This window comes from Cloeon dipterum, chromosome 4 (assembly GCF_949628265.1).
Source record: "Cloeon dipterum chromosome 4, ieCloDipt1.1, whole genome shotgun sequence".
NCBI classification, from domain to species: Eukaryota; Metazoa; Arthropoda; class Insecta; order Ephemeroptera; family Baetidae; genus Cloeon; species Cloeon dipterum.
Genome location: NC_088789.1, coordinates 897,792 through 919,685, shown reverse-complemented (window position 1 = coordinate 919,685; position 21,894 = coordinate 897,792). Strand labels below are relative to the sequence as shown.

The window sequence follows — 21,894 nt, the reverse complement described above, 5'->3', positions numbered from 1 at the left end:
AAGATGGCGCTTGATACGTAATTTTGTGGGACGGCTGACGGTGAATCACTCTCAGACCAAATTCGGACCTTCAGGAAGTCGACCTGACTCATTCACACGAGTGAATATCAATTATTTTAACAGGTCGTTGCCTAAATATGGCTAATTTTCCAATTTAATTTAGTGAAAAATTTACGGTTCCCTTTTCGGACCGGAGATAATTTAATTTGAGAGCAATTCATGCTGGTAGGTCTGGAGGATAGCTGCAGGTGCTTTTGTGACTAAGCCGATTCGTTTTTCTGCACCTCAAAGCCGGCGCATTAACATTCCCAGCGCGTATTTAGAAACAATGTGTCTGGCGAGGGCATGTCGCATCGCGTGATGCACGCGCTTATTGTCTGCACACACCATAATTCACAAATTATTCATATTCCGTGACTTTGACATTGAGCCGCCTTCTTCCTACTGCTGCAACCCTTCCCTTCCCTGCACGAACTCTTGCTTTTTTCTAATTTTTTATTTAATATGAATTTAACCTGCACTTGGACTAAATTAACTCAAAATAGTTCGCTTTGATACATTCTGTTTGAAAAAATACCTTAATTCTCTGTTCAACTTTACATGCTTAGTAAAAAACGTAAAATAATATTTTTTGTTGGTTCTCTACCAGCCAAAATTGCAATTTTCCCTTATTAATTTAATTCAAAAAAAATTGCTCACACCAAAGTCATTGGCTCCAAAAAATTATAAACACGCACAAATACATAATAAAAATATTTCTAGATTCAAAATTATAAAAAAAATTTTCAAGCACAAATATCCTTGATGAATTTTAACAAATTAAAATTTATTTAAAAAATATAATCTGCTGAAAATTCAACTTTACAGCAGAGAAAAAGAGGTTGAAAAAATTCCGCAGTGAATTAAAGAAAATATTAAATTAATTTCTGCGAATGTGACAGTTTTCTCCTCCCCTTTGTCATTGAATTTGTCTGGCGGGCGATCAGCTGTTGCACGTGTGACGCGTGGCTCGGCTGGCGAGTCCGTTCATCCCCTGTGGAGTGTGCCTTTAATGCAAAGTTTGGGGGTTTGCGCAGGTGCGGCGGCGGCGGCCGGCTATCGATCTCCGTGGGGGCGCCCAAATCGCGCACGCTGCCGCTCGGCACAGTCGTCAGTGCCGTTCGACTCTGCCGAGAACAACATGCCCACGAGCTAGCCAGGTGAGTCAGTGTTCGCCTTCCCTCCACCCCCGGCCACCCCCGCGCCCCGTGACCGGACTCGTGGCCTCGCATAATTACGACACACATTGCACGCCACCGACCTTTGGCCAAAGGTCGTCCGTCGCTTGTTATGTCGATGTTATTTACATTTTTGTCTCGAGGGTGGCAACCAATTACACATCAGGACTAGAACCTTCGAATTTAAGGGTAGAAAATTAATTTTTGACCCCTGAATTTTAATTAAAATCCGCTTTTTTGGTTCTGAATATTTTAAATTTATTTTTTAAAATTTACATATGATGTAACATTCTGTTTCAATTTTATCAGATTAAAGATAACACAACGAAAAAGATAAAGAGGTTAAAGCCCTAACCAAAAAATCTATTCTTCGATTAGTTTAGTTTAGTTATTTTTTATTTTGTAACGAGTTATATTGTAAATCACTAGTTTAATTTCTGACTTGATTAATTTTTTTTTTAAATTTAGAAACTAAAAAAAATGAAAAATAGTCCATCCTTAAATCTTAAAGGTAGAAATTCCCCACTTTTTTAAATTTATTTCCAATTCGGTCTCGATTTCTATTTACAAACGACCGGAAAGCTAATAATACAGCCGACAGGATGTCGAAGCTCGGAGAGAATTTGAGTTTTTCTAAAGCAATTATCGGCTCTAGGCATATGCATTAGTCGACATAAATATCCACTTTGGACAAAAGAAATGTATGCGTCGTCTTTCAATTTCCGTGCCGATAAACGAGACAAAACACGCCCACCGTACGTTTGAGGAGCCTTCAAAAAAGGACTGGCTTGAGGAATTAATTAAACGTGGAGAAAATGACAGAGTGAGAGAGATAAAAGCGAGTGGGCGTTTTTCTCGTGCTGCTCTTTTATGGGCCGAAATCTTTTATCTCGTCGGCGCGGCAGCATTCCTGCCCGAGATTTGGTCCGACAGGCCTATTTTTCCTCACGCGCGCCTTCCGATTAGGCAAAACAAACAGTAACACACAAATGGCCAGACGCGAATGTGTGAGTCTACGACTGCACGTAGTTAGAAGAGGAAACCACTGTTATTGTTTTCAAACTGTGTCCTTCGCAGCACATGGAGGGAGCTCTTTCCGCAGTTTCAAAATAATGTCAACTCTGTGCAAAGGATTTATGGAATTCTAAAAAATTACTTTTGATCACCGGGATCTGGGTCACGATCTGTATTGGTTCCCGCCGGTCAGAATTCAATATGGCGTCGAAATAAAAGAGGCAAATCAGGATTCAGGAGACGGTCCAGCGGCCAATCAGAAGCGTCGAAAAAGAGGCGTGCCGACCTAGTAATTTCATTCCCGCGTATATTTTGTTACATTTTAATTACCCTGATGTGCCATCTAACGGTCGATTCGTTAATTACCGGGCTAATCAGCTGTTAGTAAAGAAATAAAAACAAAAATATTCATTATTTTCATGATACATTTTCGAAGCCAATTCATTTTACGTTTCCCGCCGTACTCTACCAGACGCCATAACTGCGTGTCGCGTTAAATTCGGCCCCTGGTGATTTCTTTTGATCTTTAAATAATCCTAGTTTAATGGCTTGCAACCTGTGATTGTTAAATCATTGTTTTAAATGCGATTTTTATTCGTGGAGACAAAGGCACCAAGTCGTGAATTGATCTCGTGCGCTGGAAATCACGTTTGTGGGTCGCGTACATTTTGCAGCTTGCGTCTTTTCTTTCTCGTTCATCTGGCGGCTGTCCAATTAGCTCTCGGAGGGAATTTGCAGCGGCTCGCGCCAAAAAGTCGCTCCTTTTGTATGGTGGCTAAACAATAATTTCGCCAAGGCTGGCCCAAATTACGGCATTATCCGTCTGCTTATCTCCGAAATTTCGTAATCTGTTCTGCCTGAAAAAAATTATTAACAGACGAGCTCCGAGCTAAATTGAAAGCACTTTTATGCGCATGAATTCTTGCGCACGTGATCTTTGCCGAGACACGCTTTGGCACAATCTGTCGATGTAGGAAACTTCCACGCCGGCTCTGCCCTCAATCTGCGTCTTTGCAAAAAACCCTAATTTTTCCTTTCATCGATCAACAATAAACTAAAATAAACCTTAGGTAATGCTCTTATTCGAAGTCGACGAGTGACGAGCGTGGAGATTTTCCTGCTGATGCATATCTATTTCCGAAGCATGTGTAAGACTCGTGGAGAGCAGTGAAAATAAATTTAAAAAATGATGCGGCCGGCATCTCTGACTGCAGATAAGAATAACCTCGAAAGGCCTACCTTAAGCGAGCGCATTGACCATTAAAATCGCACTTGACGTAGCGCGCGAGTGCGTATGTGTTGCTAACCAATAGGGGAGGATATCTATTTTTGAATCGGCCTCCCGGCGCAGACACGGCTTGAAAACGTGTGAGAGAGAAAGAGCTCCTCTCGCTCGCCTCTGTATCATTCCGCTGGTGAAATTCAAACCACTCGAAAGATTTAAAACTCTTCAAAAAAGCCACGAATAATTAATTTCCTAAATAAAGGAATGAAGAGACTATAGAATGAAGCAATTAATTTCCCTATTTGTTCAGCTCCTTGCGTCAGTTACGATTAAAATTTATTTCCTTACCACTTAAGAATAAATTTACGCTTCCGAGTAGAAGCAATCGGGCTTCGAGGAATGTTGAATGCGAGGAAAGACGATCCGACACAAACGGTGCAGCAGGAATGCTCAAGTTGCAAACAACTGCCGCTTTATTTAGCCTTGGCACTGGCCGGAAATGCATACACATATTAAGTGGCTCCCAAATCGGCCGCTGACTTCTGTCGGCCTTGTGCGCTCGCGATTCGACCGAAACGAAATACCAAAGAGGAACAAACACTCGCTGACAGAAAGCGCAGCTGGTCCATTTCTCCATCTTTGTTGTTGAGAGATGAGCTGCAGCATTTGCAACTAATTGATCTATCAAAAGGCACTTAGCATGCCTCTCTTCGAGGCGCCACCATTTGTCTCGAAAGATAATATTTTGGTCTAACTAAATAAGACCTACCAAAACCGCATTTTTGTCTGCTCCAATCGATTCCTGCGGGTCGAAATAGATGGGTTAGATATATTTTCTGATCGAAAAATTGTTTGTGACGTGCGAGCAAAGGTGCGAACAAAACGCACGTTGCTTTGGCACGCTTTTGGTCGCTACTGCGCATGACGTCACCCCTCTGACGTCACAGCTTGACTGCTGAGTGAGGGGACGCTTGCGCAGTAGCGACCAAAAGCGCGCCAAAGCAACCTGCGTTTTGATTTCGATCGGAAAAATTCTTTACCCCTCCCATTTCTACCCTCAGGAATCGATTGGACATAAAAAAAATGTGGTTTCAGTGGCTCTTTAAATCTTTTTACCCCAAGAATGTTCATTAGCAAAATTTAATCTGAATAATCGCAGTTAACGTACCCGAAAATTGTAAGTTGTTGGTGCCTAATTTACTTTTTTGTGCATTGAGGTCAAGGATTAACTGCTGCACCATTTCAAAAATCACTTCTGTAACATTTTATGCAAGAGCTTGCTGTCAAAAATATCGGAAACGGGCAATAGACGGCGCCCTTTCTCCTTTCTAAGCCTTCTTTCGAGAGTGTTTACCCTATCAGTGGAGGCAGCCGTCAACATCTCTCTTCTGTCGTAACACACACACACTCAAAGAAATCGAGCGCTGGCCACTTTTTCCTATCCTGACAATTTCTAACATTCTCACAAACTGATGTGTTATTAACTCCGGAACCCGCATAACGAGATTCTCGTGTCCTTGTTGCAGTTATGGAAATTGAGTCAGACTGCGAGGAAAAGTCGGTTCTTTCTGACCAGTTGTCCGAAAAGTAAGTTTGTTTCAATTCTCTAAGGCATGCTGGTGCTGGATTTGATGATTGCAATCTAAACACGATGCCAATAATTGCGGATTGCCCCAGAGATTAGATAACTAGATTGCGAATTGAAGGACGCGTGCATGATGAGAATTCTGAGAAGGAAATGTGGAACGAGTGAGTGTCGTGCCAAAAATTAAATCGGGTAACAATTTTAGATCCGCAATTATTTTTGTTCTTTTACTCTCTAACCTAAACTTAAGCTCAAGGTATTTAATAACTGTTGTAAATAATTTTTCTTTGTGCGTTTGCTAAGCTTGAGCATGATGAGTCACTCAATTTTAAGACGTATGTGTCATGATGAAAATCGTTTAAAGCCGTATTTGGAGTCCAAAACCGTCTAACTCGCCTCTGAAGTCAGAAAAATACGTCTGCATCGTGTTTTTTCAGTGGCTTTTCAATAAATTTCGTTTCTGAAAGGTCTAACTCGTGAAAATTTGAAAAATCCGAGTACAAAACGCGTTTCGTTTGTCCTGGTGACAATTCTTTGCAACAAAAAATTATTTTTCACCGTCTTATATCCTTACAGATGATCAAATATCATATCTATATTTTGCATTTCCATGGGCTCAATTGGGTCATTTGTTGGGTGATCGATCAGCAAACGGCTCATCTGACAGCAGCAATCCACCGCGCGTCTTCCCGATCCCATTTGTCATGGAACGCGAAACTGGTGCATATTGAATAGCACCCTCCTCTGTGCCGCTGCCGGAATAAAGAACGACCGTCTCGGGTTTCCCTCGATTATTCAGGAGGCACCCCAGCTCCGAAAAGAGTTAAATGCCGGCAAACAAACAAAATGAAATAATATAAAAAATCGCACATTCTCACGCGGCATTTTCTTTCACTCTCAGTTCGCGGTAAATACTAGACGCGCTTTTATCTCGGGATCAAAAGCAAGGTTGTTGACAAAGAGACGATGCAAAACGAGGACGACCAGTATGTGCATCGGGAACAACCCTGAAAGTGGAAAGTAATTGAAGTCTCATGAAGAATTCATTTCTGGAATAAAAAGCTATTTTAGTCTAGATTTTTGTACTTGAGCAAAAGGTTGTTAAAAAAATGGTGGAATTTACTGCATTTTATTAATAAATAAATTTTTGCAGTTTTTAATTCACTGGTTTAAAGAATTTTGCAGAAAAATCTGAATTTACACAAGTTTCAAAGGGACAAAGTTACAGATTCATGGGTTTGAAGTGGACTAATAATTAATGAGTATGCCTTAGAGATAAAAGTTGGCTCGGTGCACGACTGACACTCATTGTATGTCCACCCACGCGGACGGTATGCATATATTGCGGGACGAGATAAGTGCGCAGCAGACTTCATCGGATTCGCTCTCTAGAGAAACAAATAGAACACTCGTCGAGCCTTAATTCCACCGTCCGCCTCGGCCGATATCGATTTTTCTGAGCTGCATGCCGCACGATGTGATTTCTGCCCTGCTTTTCAACGACGTGATTTAGCACATTTTTTACTTTTCCAGTGCAGAGGTCAACCAGTTAATTGGAAATCTCTTAGTATGATTCTCATAAAAAATCGTGTAGATTTGGTCGATAAAAATTGTTGGTAGTTTCAATTTTAGATTTTTTTATCTCTTTCGATTGTTGAATATTTCAGAGTTTAGTTAATGAATAAAAGAAATAATCAGCTCATTCGTCCTCAAATTAATCCATTTTAACCGATTTTACATACAAAAACAAAGTAATAAAATCACAAAAACCCTAAAGTTCGTCAAAATAGTTTGTTTATAAATGCAACATCGCATGACAAAAATAAAATAAAACTATTGGGTTCTTGAATTTTCCCATTCCGTGCATGGAGTCGACCTTCCGCTGGGAAATGATGTTGTTTTGGGCACGCGAGGTGCTCGTTTCAAAATGAATAGGCTGCCCTTGTTCGTCTCTGGTGGCGTCTAATCGATATATTCTTTGCACTGTAAGGCCATGGGTGGTCTGGCAATCGAGATTAATCAGCCTGCATGCGTGCAAAAAGCGGCCGACAATTAAACTGACTGCCCAGCAAGTGAGTCGATAACGCGCGCCAACGTCAAAGCAAATCGATCGTGTGCCGCACTTTTTTACGCCAAAATCTCGGCTCTATTTAATGAAATTCATCTTCTTTTAAATAGTCGATATTTTAACATCGCAAAAATATTAATTTTAGATGTGAAACTAGTCAAAATGACAAAGGTTTATTTTCCTGACCATTTTCGGCTCAATATAATTATAGAAAATTACACTAATACTGGGTGAAAATAAATTTTTAACCAATAATAAGTAAAATACAATTAACTCGCATATTTTAATCGTTATTTTGATATCGTAAAACATTGAATTTTAATTTAAAAGCTAAAATTCATGGAAATAACCATTAAGGTTTTTTTCTGGGCATTTTTTGTCATAGTTTTGTTGTTAAAACGTTCATGCCTGAGGCATTTCAGTCTTAAAAAGACCTGGAGAAAATTATTAGCCGTTCCTCCTGCATAAATTTACCTCATTTTCTGTTTGAACTTGGAAAGGGGTTTCGAGTTTCTGCGTTCAAAGGATTTTCCAATCGGCGCCGAGTGTTTCTCTGTGCGGTGTGTGTTTGTTAGTTTCGATTCATCGACTGCAAACACGCAGCGGTGTATTTCCATCGACTGGAAAAATAAACAGAGCTTCGGTTGCCGTGCCACTTTTCTATCCATGCTCCTCGCTCGATCAATCGAAAGGGCCCGATTGATTTTGTGCTTCTCGCTATTAAAATTCACTGCGGAGAATTCTCAGTTCACACAGGCCGGAAACCGCTGGTTTTTATCTCTCGCAACGCCGGCCAGCACTCTGGCTCGTGGAAATTGTCAGCACAGTTGGCAAAGTGCTTTTAGACACTGACAATGTGCATTTGACTTTTTAAAAGTGAGTTTTGTAATTTTCCTATTTTTAAATCCCTTGTCTGTGTGAGGTTGCCGATTTCAGATTAGAAAAAAATTAATCCACTACACATTTTTTATAAGATTTTCCTTGAGGATGGTTGTTTGTTACAAACAGTTTCCGGTTCTCGACACGCATCCGAAATTTCTGACATTCCTGGCTCAGGCGAGGACTATGATTTAGCGTGTCTAATGTCCGATAAGATTCAAGGTTTTAGTTCGTTGACCACCGCACACGTCAAGTCTCCATTTCCATTTTTCCATTGCGATCGATTCACCGCCTTAAAAGAAAAATCGCCGCGGAAAGGCATTTTTGCGTCGTGTCGACGGGACTTCATTGCTTCCCGAGTGAAAAGCAATTAACTCATTGTTCATATCGCAAGTAGTGTGCGCGGTCGTTTCTCCAGCGGTGGTTATTCGTTTCCATTAGCATGTGCTCGGCTCGAAGAGATAAAGCGTAGTTATTTAAACGCGTGCGTCATAAAAAATGCATTAAATTTGACTTTTTAAATTTGTATTTGCTTTGTTTACACCGCAAACATGGTAATTTATGTTTATTTTCGTCGATAAAGTTTTAAAATATTTCGCAAATGTTTTTTCATTGCCTACCTCATAAATCTTCAGTCTTCAGACAAAAAAGGAAATATTCAATTTAAATTCCTCGGTTAATGCAATTAATAGAAATTACGCGGTTCATCCGTGATTGATGTAAAAGTCTGCGATTAATTCAATTTATTCCGATTGACAGCGTGCGTTTACAAGGCAAAGGAGAAATTGACAAAGAGAAAAAACCGCTTTTCCCTGCGTGTCGTTTGCAATTCTAATGATTTAGCTTTGCGATCAACTGCTAATCCCGACAGACACTCGCAGTTTTCTCGAGAGAATCCTTTCAATTAGCACAATGGAAAACCGTTCGTGCGAAAGAACATTCCACGTGAGAATTATCTTTGCAAATAATCTTGCGTTAGGTGCCAAGTATTTGTCACTGCGTCTATTTTTAATTCGACTAGAGCCTGGAAAATTATTCTGAATATTATTTGAAGCAGAAAAAACAATATTTGATTTTAAAATTTAAATTATTCATAAACATTCCAGCTTGGCAACGGCATAAATCATTTTCATTTTCATACCGGCTTGGAAACCAGTTGTTGTCGATGTCAGAAATGCAGTCGGTGCCTGGAGCGAGCAAGTGTGGCGCGCTTTTAAGGCTTTTTCTGGCTTCTGGGCCCGCGGGCGGTTTGCAATTACACTTGAATTTCGATCGAGGTCGACGGCTGCAGGCACACGAGAAATCTGCTGCAACGCAAACGCCTCTCATTGTGCGTCGGAATGAATACACGCCGCGTTTAATTGATTCACTTTTGAATCCGTGGGAGTCGCCGTCGCTTTTCGACTCAAAAAGGACGAAACAAAAACGCGCTGCATGAAACGTGAGACCTTTTTCCAGCTGACGAACAACGCAACAGACGCCGGGTTTAATTACTCAGCCAGCCACTTGACACTTATGGAGGAATGCTTTTTTGAATTTAAATTTCAAGTTCGTAAGCAAAATAAGCTACAATAAGTCTGTTTCTTGGATTGTTTTCTATTTGTGTTGTATATAAAATTAAAGACCGCCTTTGACGAAGTTTGCGAGCACACTAATCGATTATTGATGGTCGAATTAGGTAAATTGGACATTTTTTGCGACCAAAACGTCCAGCGCGACGAAGAACTTTTTTTCCCGCCAAAACAATTCGAGTGCGAGAACTGCACATGCGTCAGAGCTGGCTGGATCTGACAAAGTATTCATTCGTGCGGGCGGTCTCTCTGAAAGTGCTCAAACCAGCTCAGACGCATGCGCAGTTCTCGCATTTGAATTGTCTTGGCGGGAAGAAAAGTTCTTCGTCGCGCCGGACTTTTTGGTCGCAAAAAATGTCCAATTTACCTAATTCGACCATCAATAATCGATTAGTGTGTTCGCAAACTTCGTCAAAGATGGCTTACTATTTCTCTGATCTAAAAATTAAAAATTCGGGTGACAAAAGTTGGGTTTAGTGATTCTTTTGATGTTTGCGACTGCGATGAGGCCAAACAAATAACACAATTACGGCAGCTGCGTGAAGAAACCTTTAAACTCTGAGAAATGTGTCATCGCAGTCAATCGTATTCTTTTCATTTGCGGCGGCGGCTAAGCGTCCAAGACAGCTGTGTGCGTGAAGAAATTGTAAACGAGTGCCGCTCTAACCCAATTAATCATAAAAAACTGTGCGTATGGACATGAACAAACATGTGTCGAGCCTTTCTTTCATTGTGTCGCCGTCGTGGAAAAGTCGTCGCCAGCCGAGATGTGGGTTAATCGCTCTATTTTGACTTTTGAATCAGCCTCAATGGTTGATGGATTTATTTTTCTCTCGCGACAAATTGAAATGCACTCGAAATTGTGACGATGCTCCTTGATTGAGAAAAAATTGGCTGTACACAAGGAAACGCCTGCAGACAGCACAATGGAGAAATAAAACTATTGATTAGAAATCTGACCAGGTTTTTGGTCATTGGACCGTGAAATGGAAGGGAAACGCGTGTTCGTTGTTGTCAAAAAATTAATTCTGTCTAACGGATTTTATATCGAGCAGATTTTTAAATTAAGTTTTAAATTGTGAATGCAATATCTCATCTCTGTGTGGTCTAATTTAAAAAAAAAGGTTGTGCAATGGATTCCTCTCGTCAAGCCCGATCGAATGACCGCCAAATTTAAGATCGTTGGTCAAGGCCAAACGTCATTAAGGTCATTTTAGCCTTTTTATTTAATTTAAAAATATTGCAATTAACTTTAAATCTATCAAAAGCAGTCTCCAGGCGCGTGTGAACTGTAATGAAATTTCTAGAGTCGTTTTCGCCGTCGTTTTAACTTTAAAACTTCAAAAATATAATCTTGAAACATTTTGCTGAAATTATATCCACTACAATATTTCAAATCATGGAAAATGCTTGTTGCCAATGCACGAAGTCATCCCGTAGGATTCATTTGAAGAATCCAAAATTAAGCTAATTGGCACTTTAATTTTTTGAGAAAAGTGGCTGCAAAGTTAGCACTGTCTCCTTACTTGAAATCTTATTCTATTTCACAACAAAGAGTTTCCCTAAAAGGTTTCATACGCTTTTGGACAGATTCTGACGAGAGGATTCGAAATCTGGCAAGAAAGTGTGGTCAAGCGCTGGAAATTTTGGAAAAAATTGGAAAATTATTAATTTTCCATTCAACAATTTATATAATTTTCAACTGTTGCCGTGTCTCAATCCCCTTTAAATTTAATTCGGTGGTTCCTGAAAAATCAACTTCTTGAAATCACTTTACGGCGCTAAAATATTTTCGTTCATCGCCAAAAATTCAAATATAGTTGCCAATCGTGCTAAAATTTAGTGAAAAAATCATTAAAAACTGGCTAGGGAGCGGGTCCCAGGTCGGAATACCCTGAAAAAGGTCGCTAGGGTACTCCATGCAGGCTGAAGCGCCGCGCATCACCTGTCCAATGAGGGGTCGTGGTCTACGAGCAGATTAACTGCTAAATTTTAACAAAAATAAAACCATCAAAAATTAATTTTTATTTTTCTAGGGGGGTGAAAAATCTGAAAATTAGTTGCAAACCGGCGGGAGTCTGCGGGAACACATTTTGGGCTCTCGTTTGGAATAATCCTGAGAACCGATGGAGGTAGACACTCAAAATCCCTATAGATCCACTTTTCCAGGCGTCGTATCAGCGGGAGCGACCGGGTTTTCGGGTCGACGACCCTGTGTGATCGAAGAGACCCATTTCGCAGGGTGAGAGGGGGTTGGCGGCGGCGGCGGAGGCGGCAGCACCGTCTGCCCGGCGGGCGGGGGCGGGCGGGCGGAGCTGGCAACCTCGGTTCGTTCGTTCGTTCGGACCAGCTGGCGGAGGAAGGGGGCCGACGTCACGCACGCAACCAACAACATTCGAACGTTCAAGCCCAAGCTCACTCAGAGTCAGTCGTGTCTGGTCTGCCTCCGCCCGCCGAGGCATGTGACGGACGCCGTGCCATGGACCAGCCAGTCACCATCGCCATCCAGTGAGTGTCCCCGCTGTCCCCAAGCCCCCAACCGGCCCCCAACGGGCCCCAAGGTCGCCGACCGCCGCCGTCGCCGTCGCTTCCGCCTCACGCACAGCTGCTGTCCGAGCCAAAAAACGAACGGCTGCTGCTTTTTCGCGTCTCCCGCATGGCTTCCGTGTAGAGTAGAAACAAAAATGTTAAAAATACCTCCACACGAGGAGGGCCAAGGATATTTTACTCTTGAGTGTGGCATCTTTTGAAATTATAATTTTTTAATTTACCGTGGGAAATGGCTAATTATTCACGTGTATTTTATGTCAGGGTTGCAATTCCTGGATTTTTGGCCAATTCGTTTTTACAAATAATTGCAAGAAATGGAATTAAATAACTTTTTATAAATTTTTTTGTAATTAATTTTAATTTAAAGCTCTTCCATCCTGTTTGTGTTCAATTGTTGCAACATTTTAAATTTTTCTCCAGCTGAAATCGAGTCTGGAGTGCTCAAAAATTAAACCAATTGGCAAATTTCACCAATTTCTTCCAAAATAAATGTTTTCCAGCTAAAAAATACTTCCCTGTAACTAACATTGTTTATTTTCATTTTACCAGGAATTATTTTTACATTTCCCCCAAGAAATACGATTTACATTTAATTTTATTCATTTAAAAATGCAGTTAGCAAAAATCATTTGACCTAATTACGACAGTTTAAGCGGAAGAGAAGCCGCAAAACCTTGCCCGACATTTTTAAGAGTGACACGAGTGGATATTTCGTCCCCTCTGGGCCCTCCATATAATCATCAGCGGCTTCTCGGATTTTCATCATCTCGGGCTTTTTTCGCGTGTCTCGATTTTTGTTGTCATTAGCGTGCGCGCGTGACGCAAGCGAGCAGGAAAAGGCGGACAATTCCCGGCGAGGCACCCGTTTCAATTTGCAATTTGTTTGTCAGAGTGTACGTAGAGAGCTTGCTTTCGCTGTGTGGCGGCCGAGAAACACCTTTTGTAATGCAACGCAAAGTTACGGCCAGCTGAAGGCAGCCAAGTGGGGCTCTCTCTCTCTCTCTCTCTCTCTCTCTCTCTCTCTCTCTCTCTCTTTCTCTCTCTCTACTGCGCAGCAACAACAAAAAGACACATGCACGCGGCCGCGGCGTTCGTTCGCTCGTTCGCTCGATCACTGGCTAGCAATAGCGTTTTGCTCTTTTCACCCAGCTTACTTAGTGAGCTGCCTTTTTATGAATTCGTCGCACGTGCCTTTAATGCTGCCCGAATCTCCCCAGGCTGGAAACGCGATACCGAAGCGCTAACTAACTAAACAACACGTTCGATAATTTGCGTCTCTCCGTCATTGACAAGGAAAATTATTATGGAGGACTTTCATTTATTTAATTCCCTCCAATAATACATTTTTAATTCTAACAAGCTTTTGGGTTAATTTTTTATAAGAAAAATACAGGGAATGGTCAAATATAGTCGCTAAATGTGCTCGAAGTTAGTGAAAAAACATTTAAAACCGGATTGGGGTGCGGATCTCAGGTCGGAGTACCCTGAAAAGGTCGCTAGGGTACGCCAGGTTGAAGCGCCAAGCAAGACCTGTCCAATGAGGTTTCGTGGTTGACGATCGAACAAACGGCCGAATTTAAACAAAAATAAAACCATTTTCGCCTAAGAAGCCGAAAAACCGTAAAAAAATAACTTTAATTTTTCTATCGGTGCGAAAAATCTGAAAATCGGTTTTTAGACCGGCAGGAGTCCTACTAGTGCGATGGAGTCTGGGGAAACACTTTTCAAAGTTAAAATTATATTTTAAATAAAATACATGTATGAAATTTCTTTTTACCTAGGCCCAGTTGTCAATTAATTAATTATTTAATTCAATTTAAATTTTGTATTAGAATTATTCCAAGGTTAAGCCACCTGCTGACAAAGCCAATATATCAATTTAATTAAAATCCAAACGCGACCTTCTCTTGCAAGGTAACAAAATAATTTAGAAATCGACGCTTGGAAACGAAATGCGCACATTCCTGCGAATTTTGCAATTTTCAGAAGTGCGATGACGACCGCAAGCAGAGCATTGCAAAACGTCAATAAAACTGAAATGATGTGGGAAACTTGGGGTCAACAAACCGCATGATTTTATCTCTTCGAACTCCGAATTGAAGATCATCGAATAAATTAAGTGAAAATTTGTTCCGCGCCATAAATCAAGGCAGGAAGTATCTCAATCAGCTGGAAGAAAAGGCAATTAACGTGTACAAACGAGAGCGCATGCATGCGTAACAGAAACAATAATTGCGGGTCGTTCCCGTGCGGCCGTCGAAAGTTATACCTCTCAGAAAACCATTGAGCAGCAAGAAATATTACACGAGGAGAGAAAAAAATATCGCCGTGTGGGAGGGGACACGTGAAAGAAATACCTTCGCCCCAAGGAAAACTGGTTTTGGCCTCATCGGATGAAACCCCAAAAAAGCTTTATTTCATCTCATTTGTTTTTTTTTTTGCAATTTATCGAGCAAATGATGTAAATTGGTTTAAAAATCCAAACTAAATTATACATATTTGTCCAAAATTAATCCGTAAAGAGATTTGTTTGGTGCGGTACCGCTTAAGACCAACAAGATGGCGCCTGCAAGTGTTTTCAGCTGATTCAATAATTTAAAGACCGTCTCTGACTAAGTTTCTGAGCACACCAATCGATTCTTGAAGTTCGAATTAGGTAAAGTGGATGTTTTTTTCCGACCAAAAAGTCAAGCGAGACGTGCGAACTTTTTTTCCCGCCAAAACAAAATGAATGCGAGAAGTGCGCATGCGTCAGAGCTGGTTTGAGCACTTGCAAAGAGACCGCCTGAACGAATGACTTCTTTGTCAGATCTAGCCAGCTCTGACGCATGCGCATTTCTCGCATTCATATTGTTTTTGCGGGAAAAAATGTTCGCACGTCGCACTGGACTTTTGGGTTGGAAAAATAAGAAAAATATCCACTTTACCTAATTCGAACTTCAAGAATCGATTGGTGTGCTCAGAAACTTCGTCAAACACGGTCTTATACGAGTAAATGCATCAAAATTTTGGGGGGAAAGTGTTTGGAGCCGTCAACAGATGGCCGTCTAATTCATTTTTACAATTTTCTGGCTTTACCAGTAAGATTTCAAATTAAATCAATTTCATTTGACTAGCTTTCTATCAAAATCAGTTCTGCCAATCGCAGAAGAAACCTAGAAAACAATTTTTCGCTTTTGAACATGAGAAAAATCCGTAATTAATTTTTCGGAAGTCTATAGCAGGGTCCATATATGCGTCATTCTTGTTTTTGTCCCCTCTTTGGTTATACCTTAAATCGGAGCCATTAAAAAAACTCCGATGGACAGTTTTCCCGATGCATTACTTTCAGTATTTTACGAGGGTCGTCGTTCGATGCGATGTTCGTTTTTAGCCGACCTGTGTGGGAGCGAACGATAATAGGGTCTCTCCTTTCCTTCACTCTCGTTTTATTAGCCTGCGCTTGGGCTTGGAGGCCGGACGGACGGACGGACGGAATGGAATACCTGTTTGCCGGTCTAGACAGAAGAGAGCAGGCAGCTTCCTTTATATTGTTGCCTGGCTGTGCTGTGCTCGGCTCGGCTCGGCTCGGCGGGCCCGGAATTTATTAGCGCGCGGCGCTAGCTATCAGTCGTTGAGACGCGCCGGCCGATTAATCTGTCTATCTCGTCCTGTTGATTTCCTGCGCGCCCGCTTATCGGCCGGCCAGACTGCTGAGCACACATTAATCACTTTGCACCCTCGTCGGCCGCTCGAGGGGCAATTGTCGGTCTAATTGCTGACATTGCGCCGCCATGTTGACTCGATTACATCACCTTACATGCGGGACAAATTAATTTACCGGGAAATTGTGTTTGGTTTATAAGGGATAATTCTTCTAGGAACAGCAAATATTTGCACTGAAGATTTGATTCGGCAAAAATGGCCGTTTTTATGAATTTTGGGCTTAAATTCAAATTAAAAGTCATTCAAATTTATTTTGACGTTCAGCATGACAGTACACTCAGATGATGATGTTCTCACATGCACCCCATCTGATAACAAAATTACAAAAAAAGACATAACAAACTATATATAACAAGTTATTTACAAGTTACACATCAAACAATAATTACAGCTCTTTGACACACGACGGATGCTCTCTCTCTCTCTTTGAGTAAAATTTCCGCAAATACAAAAAGTCTTTCAAAGCACTTAAATACTCACGCCGCAATGAAACTGGTAAGGCATTATACAAATGTAACAATTCTTACAAAAAATAAAAAAATAAAAATAAAAATTAGTGTTTCTTTCTATAATATTTAGGTTAATAGACTTGTAATTTTCGTGTTAAAGAGTAGCTAGATAATTACGCGTGCTGGAAATATAATATCGGTCGTTTACACTGCGCGAGGATGAAAGTGCGGTGAGCTCATGTAAGTTGGCTCCGCATTCCGTGTAATTACATATGCGCCGCAGCGCTCTAATGATTCCCAATTAGAGTGCTGCACGCGGAATTAGCATTCGGGGGAAAAACGAGACAAAATCGCCTCAATAAAAGGCGAAACGGCTCTTCGGGCAGGTTGCGGACAATTATGCCCATTTTCTTGTTCCGCCCGCGGAGTTTCGAGAGAGGAAAATGAATTAATTCTGCTTGGCGTTGTTTTCGGACGCAAATTAATTTCTCGCTTAAATAAAATTGCTGTTGGAACGTTTTGAATCGAACACAGCGTGAAGTCGTCAACAAGCTGTACAAAAAACGACATTAAGTCATCCAAATTTCAGAGTTCAAAGAACTTCACATAAAAAGTTATCTAGATTTCACATTACGTGTATTTTAATGCGTCAAATAATCTCTAAAGTAGTAAATCTATCTTGACGACTCTCTCGAGCAGCGGACAAAGACGTAAAACCGGTAATAAAACCGATTAAATCCAACTCGACAGCGTCTAATCAAATTAAAATTCCCATGTCGAGAGATAATCCCGCTGAGATTATAGGAGAAAGTCACACAAGAGTAATTGTGACTTTATTTTCAGCGGGAATTCGACTCGAACGCTGTTTACGCGTGGCCTAAATTTTTGTCTCGTTGGGATGTGGGTCAGACGCGTGTCGGTCCACCCCGTTTATTTTATTGTCGGTATTATGTAATTGACGGTGGGCTGTGTTTGTTCGCAGGACCCGGGTGGGCGAGAGGATGATCAGCATGAGCTCCACCCTCGTCGAAACGGTCTCCATCAACTACGAAGACTTCAACGAAAGCTTCCTTACCTGCAGCACTTGTCTCTGTGAGTATATATTTATTTTTCTGCGCGAATAATCATCTTCCTCTGCTGATAAAACGTCTGCTGTTGCGTTGTATAACAGCCAGCAGCTCGGCTGTCAAGTGAGATAACCTTTGTTTCTGCTCTCCAGACGCTTCTCATTTCATTTTGTTTCGCTTCTGGTGTCGGAAGGCGTCACTAAATGTCAGGAGTTTTTAGTGTTTTGTACGAAATGGCAAAAGGTCATGTGACTTTTGCGGGGAAATCGCTTGAAATTAACTAGAGCCAATTGGAAACGAATAATAAACTGCTTTGTTCGGGCTTAAAGTCATTTTGGGCTCATTTCCATCAGCTCTTTCAATTGTTACTTCAAAATTCTGCGAAAAATAGATAGAATTTTCGTTTTAACGAAGTTTCTGAGCACACCAATCGATCCTTGTGGGTCTAATTAGGTAAAACCAGCTCTGACGCATGCGCAGTTCTCGCATTCAGTTGTTTTGGCGGGAAAGAAGTTCTACTTGCCCTACGCACGTCGCGTTGGACTTTTTGTTCGGAAAAAATATCTACTTTACCTAATTCGACCCTCAACAATCGATTGGTGTGCTCAGAAACTTCTTCAAAGACGGTCTTTAAGGTCATCGGTCAACGTCAAAGGTCATCACGGGTCATTTTCTGAAATTTCTAGTGTTTCTTAACTTATAAAATTTTTAAAGCATTTTTACAAATATTGAGAGAATTTTTTGTGTATATTTTAATTGTAAAAGTTTTTCTGATGAATGTTCCGTGTTGGGAAATAATTTATTGCTTGCTATATCAAATCAAACTGCGATAAAAAATGAACTGCAAAGGGGTCAATGTGTTATCTGCAGCAGCCTTGAGTAAAAATGTGTGTAAAAATTTCCCCTAAAGTAGGAAGGCCGTCGTTTGAAATCGTTATCAACGCCTATATAGTTTTTTTTATTGTTATTATTTTCAGGCGTGTACGACGGGAGCGCGCACACACCCAAGCTGCTGCCCTGCTCGCACACGGTTTGCCTTGAATGCCTTTCGCACATCGCCAGCTCGCAGACTCGAGACACCGGCTCGTTCCGCTGCCCCATTTGCCGCGAGCTGATCACCATCCCGCGCGGAGGGGTGGCCGCCCTGCCACCCTCCTTCCTCGTCAACCAGCTGCTCGACCTCATGTCCCGACAGCGCCGAGAGGTCATCCCCAAGTGCTCTGTCCACATCAACCAGGTCCGTTTATTTAGAATAAAATGCCGCCGCCTGCTTAAAAGTGGCGCAATCATGGCCGCTGCTAGGGTTTTCGGTAAAAAAAAATTGAAACAGCTGGAGAAACTAACAACTCGGTTGTAATAAACTAAAAATTAATTTTTTTCTCTAAAAATTCGTGACGTGACAATGCTGCAGTCGAGAACTATTATTTTTCGCCAGCGAAGGCAACCTTGAGATGGAGGATGGGAATCGGCGAGTGTCTCACAGTCACGCCGTTTCCATGTTAATGCTGCTCGATTGTGCTCGACAAAGAAAGAAATAAAATGCGCGGCTGTTGAACCGCTCGAGGATAAAATCGGCTGCTAGCTGCGGCGGCGGCAGGAAATTCCGAGAAAGCGGCTTGTTAGCAGTTTTGTTTAATTTCGGCGTCTAATTGAACCAGGAGTTGCTGTTCTGCGAGACATGTGACACCGTGTTTTGCTCCTTGTGCACCGGGGGCAGCCACAGCACCGGCGGATCGAGTTGCGAGCACACCATCATTCCCTTCTCCATTGCCATCAAGCGAATGTCTGAGATCTTGCTCTACAAGGCCAACGACTGCATCTCCAAGGTGGGTTTTGTCCTCTGATCCACTCGCCCGACCGACCGACCGCCTGCCCGCCCGCTATCAAACCTGCCTGCGGTTTTTCTTTCACACTCAAGCCGCCGATTAAAGGGCTTTCCTTTTAAATTTACAAAAGCGCACTGCGCTTTCTCGTTTCAACGCTGCAGAGGGAATCGACTTAACACAAATTGAATTAAATATGCCAATAATTAATATTAAATTAAATATATCAAACACCTTTTTTTATAATTTCGATCCTGAATTTTTGAACCCCATTTTGAGTATTTTTAAAAATTCACCCTGAGCTCAGGATGAGTTCCAGGGGGCTGAAAATCACTGGGAAGTATAAGAGAAGGGTTAAATTATTTTTAAGCCCATATTTGGATTTTTAGATCAAATTTTCGGTTACACAGTAGTTTCATTTTTTTACCTTCCACCCTGAATATCTTTGACCCCGAGGGCGCGAAAATTCCGCCCGTCACATGACTAACCGCCCATAAGATATTCTTTTGAACGCGGGTTAGCACGGCCCCGTCGGGCCCTTGAGGCCAACGCAGCGAGCCCCCAAACTAAAAAAATGTAAAAAACCACGTTTTTTGGATTTAGCAAATTTATAGCTCAGGCCTTACGGGTCCGATCAAGCCAAACCAAAATTAAAATTGATGCCCACTAAATTTTGCGTCGAACGGTACGTAAATCTACCTAATTGGCGTTCATGAGTCAAGCTTTTTTCTGTCGAGATTTTTCCTTAAAAAATTTAACAATCCAATTTTTTTCCATAAGTGTATTTTAATTCCCTTTTCAAAGTTATAAGTTTTTCAGTACCTAACAATATCCGATTTTTCAGTTGGGCCAGGCCCACGATGCGGTGTCGGACGAGCTGAAGCGGTTGGACGAGGCGACGGAGGCGTGTTTGTCCCAAGTTTCGCGCACCTTCGAAGAAATCACCGCTCTGGCCGAGAAGCGGCGTCTGGCCCTGTCGAATGCCGTGAAGGAGGCGCGCGACAAGAAGAAGCAAGTGCTGGAGGAGCAGCTCAAGCTGATCGCCGCCGAGAAGGCCAAAGTTGTACTTCGGTGCCGTTGCCCGAATTCGACGATGACTAATGAGCCGTGAAATTCGCAGGTGGACGGCGAGTGCGACGGACTGCAGTATCAGGTGGAGGTCAGAAACATTACCCAGAAGATTTCTAGTCTGACGGAGAAACTGGATAGCGTGGCCACGCTCGCCGAGCCCAGGGAGAACTCGTTTCTCACCTGCGACTTCCAAAGCGGCCAATCGGGCGCCGTCGAAGTCGTCAAGAAGGCACTCGACACCTTTGGAAAGGTGACACGCTCGTGTTTGACTTACTTACTGACACGCTCATGGGGTTACAAACGATTAAGCACTTCCCTTCTTTACAATCTCAGGCCGCGTTACCTAAGGAACGAAAATTGTCAAATATAGTCGTGAAATGTACTCAAATTTAGTGAAAAACATTGAAAACCGGTTTGGGAGCGGATCTCAGGTCGGGGTAACCTGAAAAAGGTCGCTGGGGTACTCCAGGTTAAAGCCCTGTCCAAGACCTGTCCGATGAGGGATCGTGGTCGACGATGGGACGAACGGCCGAATTTTAACAAAATTAAACCATTTTTGCCAAAAACATGAAAACCCATAATAAATGTATTTTAATTTTGCTGTGGGCGCGAAATATCTCAAAATGATTTTCTAGACCAGCGGTGGTCTTTTTCCTCCACATATAGATTAAAAATCGTGAATTTTCGAATTTCCATGTCATCCTTTACGGAGAAAGTTCAAAATCACGTTCTTCAAAGTTTTCTCCTAAGATTTTGATCGGATTGCCTCGATTTGGTCTTAAAACGTTCACAGATCAATTTCGCATCGAGTCATTTTTCAAATTTTGCCCTGGACCGGCGGAAGTCATAAAAATTTCGACTTTTTCGAAAAATCGTCCCAAAACAAAAATCGTGAAAATTTGAAAGATGGTCTGATTTTGACAAAACGGACACGGGCGGACGCAACGCACTTAGGGGCGTCGATTGGTACCAGATTTGGTGCCGTCCGACCCATTGGGCCCCGCAAAGGCCCCAAAAACCACATTTGGCAATTGTCACAGTTCGCGTTTTTTAAATTGTTTTCGCATTGAAATAAACCCATTGGAGATTTCAGATTTAATTGATTTTAAACAAATTTTTTATATCATTTAAATTCATTACATAAACCAATTCTCTAATAATTATTTCGATTTCAGGTGCGGACGAGCACAACCTTTCCGAGCCTCTGCTCGGCAGAGGTGGACACAGTGGCGTCGAGCGGCGACGTGGTGGCCAAGCTCAAGTGCAGCGCCACCCTCAGCACGGTCGACTACCACGGCAAGGCGCGCACGTCCGGTGGCGACCCTGTCAGCGCCGAGCTGCGCACCAGTTCGGGACAGCTGCTTGAGACGGAAATCCAGGACTTGGACGACGGCACCTACAAGGTCTGGTTCAGACCGCCAGCCGCCGGCACTTACACGCTCAATTTGAGCGTCTTCCAGAGGCCCATCAAGGACAAGTAAGTGAAAGACTTGAAAATATTGCATGGGCCCCTTGACCGAACGTGTTCCCTATCTTCTTCTCTGTTAAAAAAAAAAATCGGTCAATTTTCGAATATTTCCTCAAAACTCGACCTTAAAGAACGTAAAAATTTACGGTCAGTCTGATAAATTTTGGGTTTTTACCGTACGACCCAAAGGTGCCGAGTTATT

At 42.0% G+C, this 21,894-nt stretch overlaps 1 protein-coding gene across 5 annotated transcripts in view; it reads left to right on the top strand.

Moving 5' to 3' along the window:
• The window catches only part of LOC135941905 (tripartite motif-containing protein 2-like), a 28,797-nt gene that overhangs the window by 4,789 nt on the left and 2,114 nt on the right, over positions 1-21,894 (top strand). Inside the window, exons 2-9 of one of the 5 annotated variants that reach the window (XM_065487682.1) lie at positions 1,077-1,199; positions 4,983-5,043; positions 17,246-17,355; positions 18,308-18,567; positions 18,989-19,156; positions 19,998-20,213; positions 20,274-20,474; positions 21,400-21,701. In XM_065487682.1, coding sequence (XP_065343754.1) covers positions 4,985-5,043; positions 17,246-17,355; positions 18,308-18,567; positions 18,989-19,156; positions 19,998-20,213; positions 20,274-20,474; positions 21,400-21,701 — 1,316 coding nt within the window. In that variant the 5' untranslated portion in view covers positions 1,077-1,199; positions 4,983-4,984. Of the gene's footprint in view, positions 1-1,076; positions 1,200-4,982; positions 5,044-7,966; positions 7,986-11,909; positions 12,068-17,245; positions 17,356-18,307; positions 18,568-18,988; positions 19,157-19,997; positions 20,217-20,273; positions 20,475-21,399; positions 21,702-21,894 lie in introns of those variants that run through there. The other 4 variants (XM_065487681.1, XM_065487684.1, XM_065487685.1 and 1 more) reach the window with 4 other exon arrangements.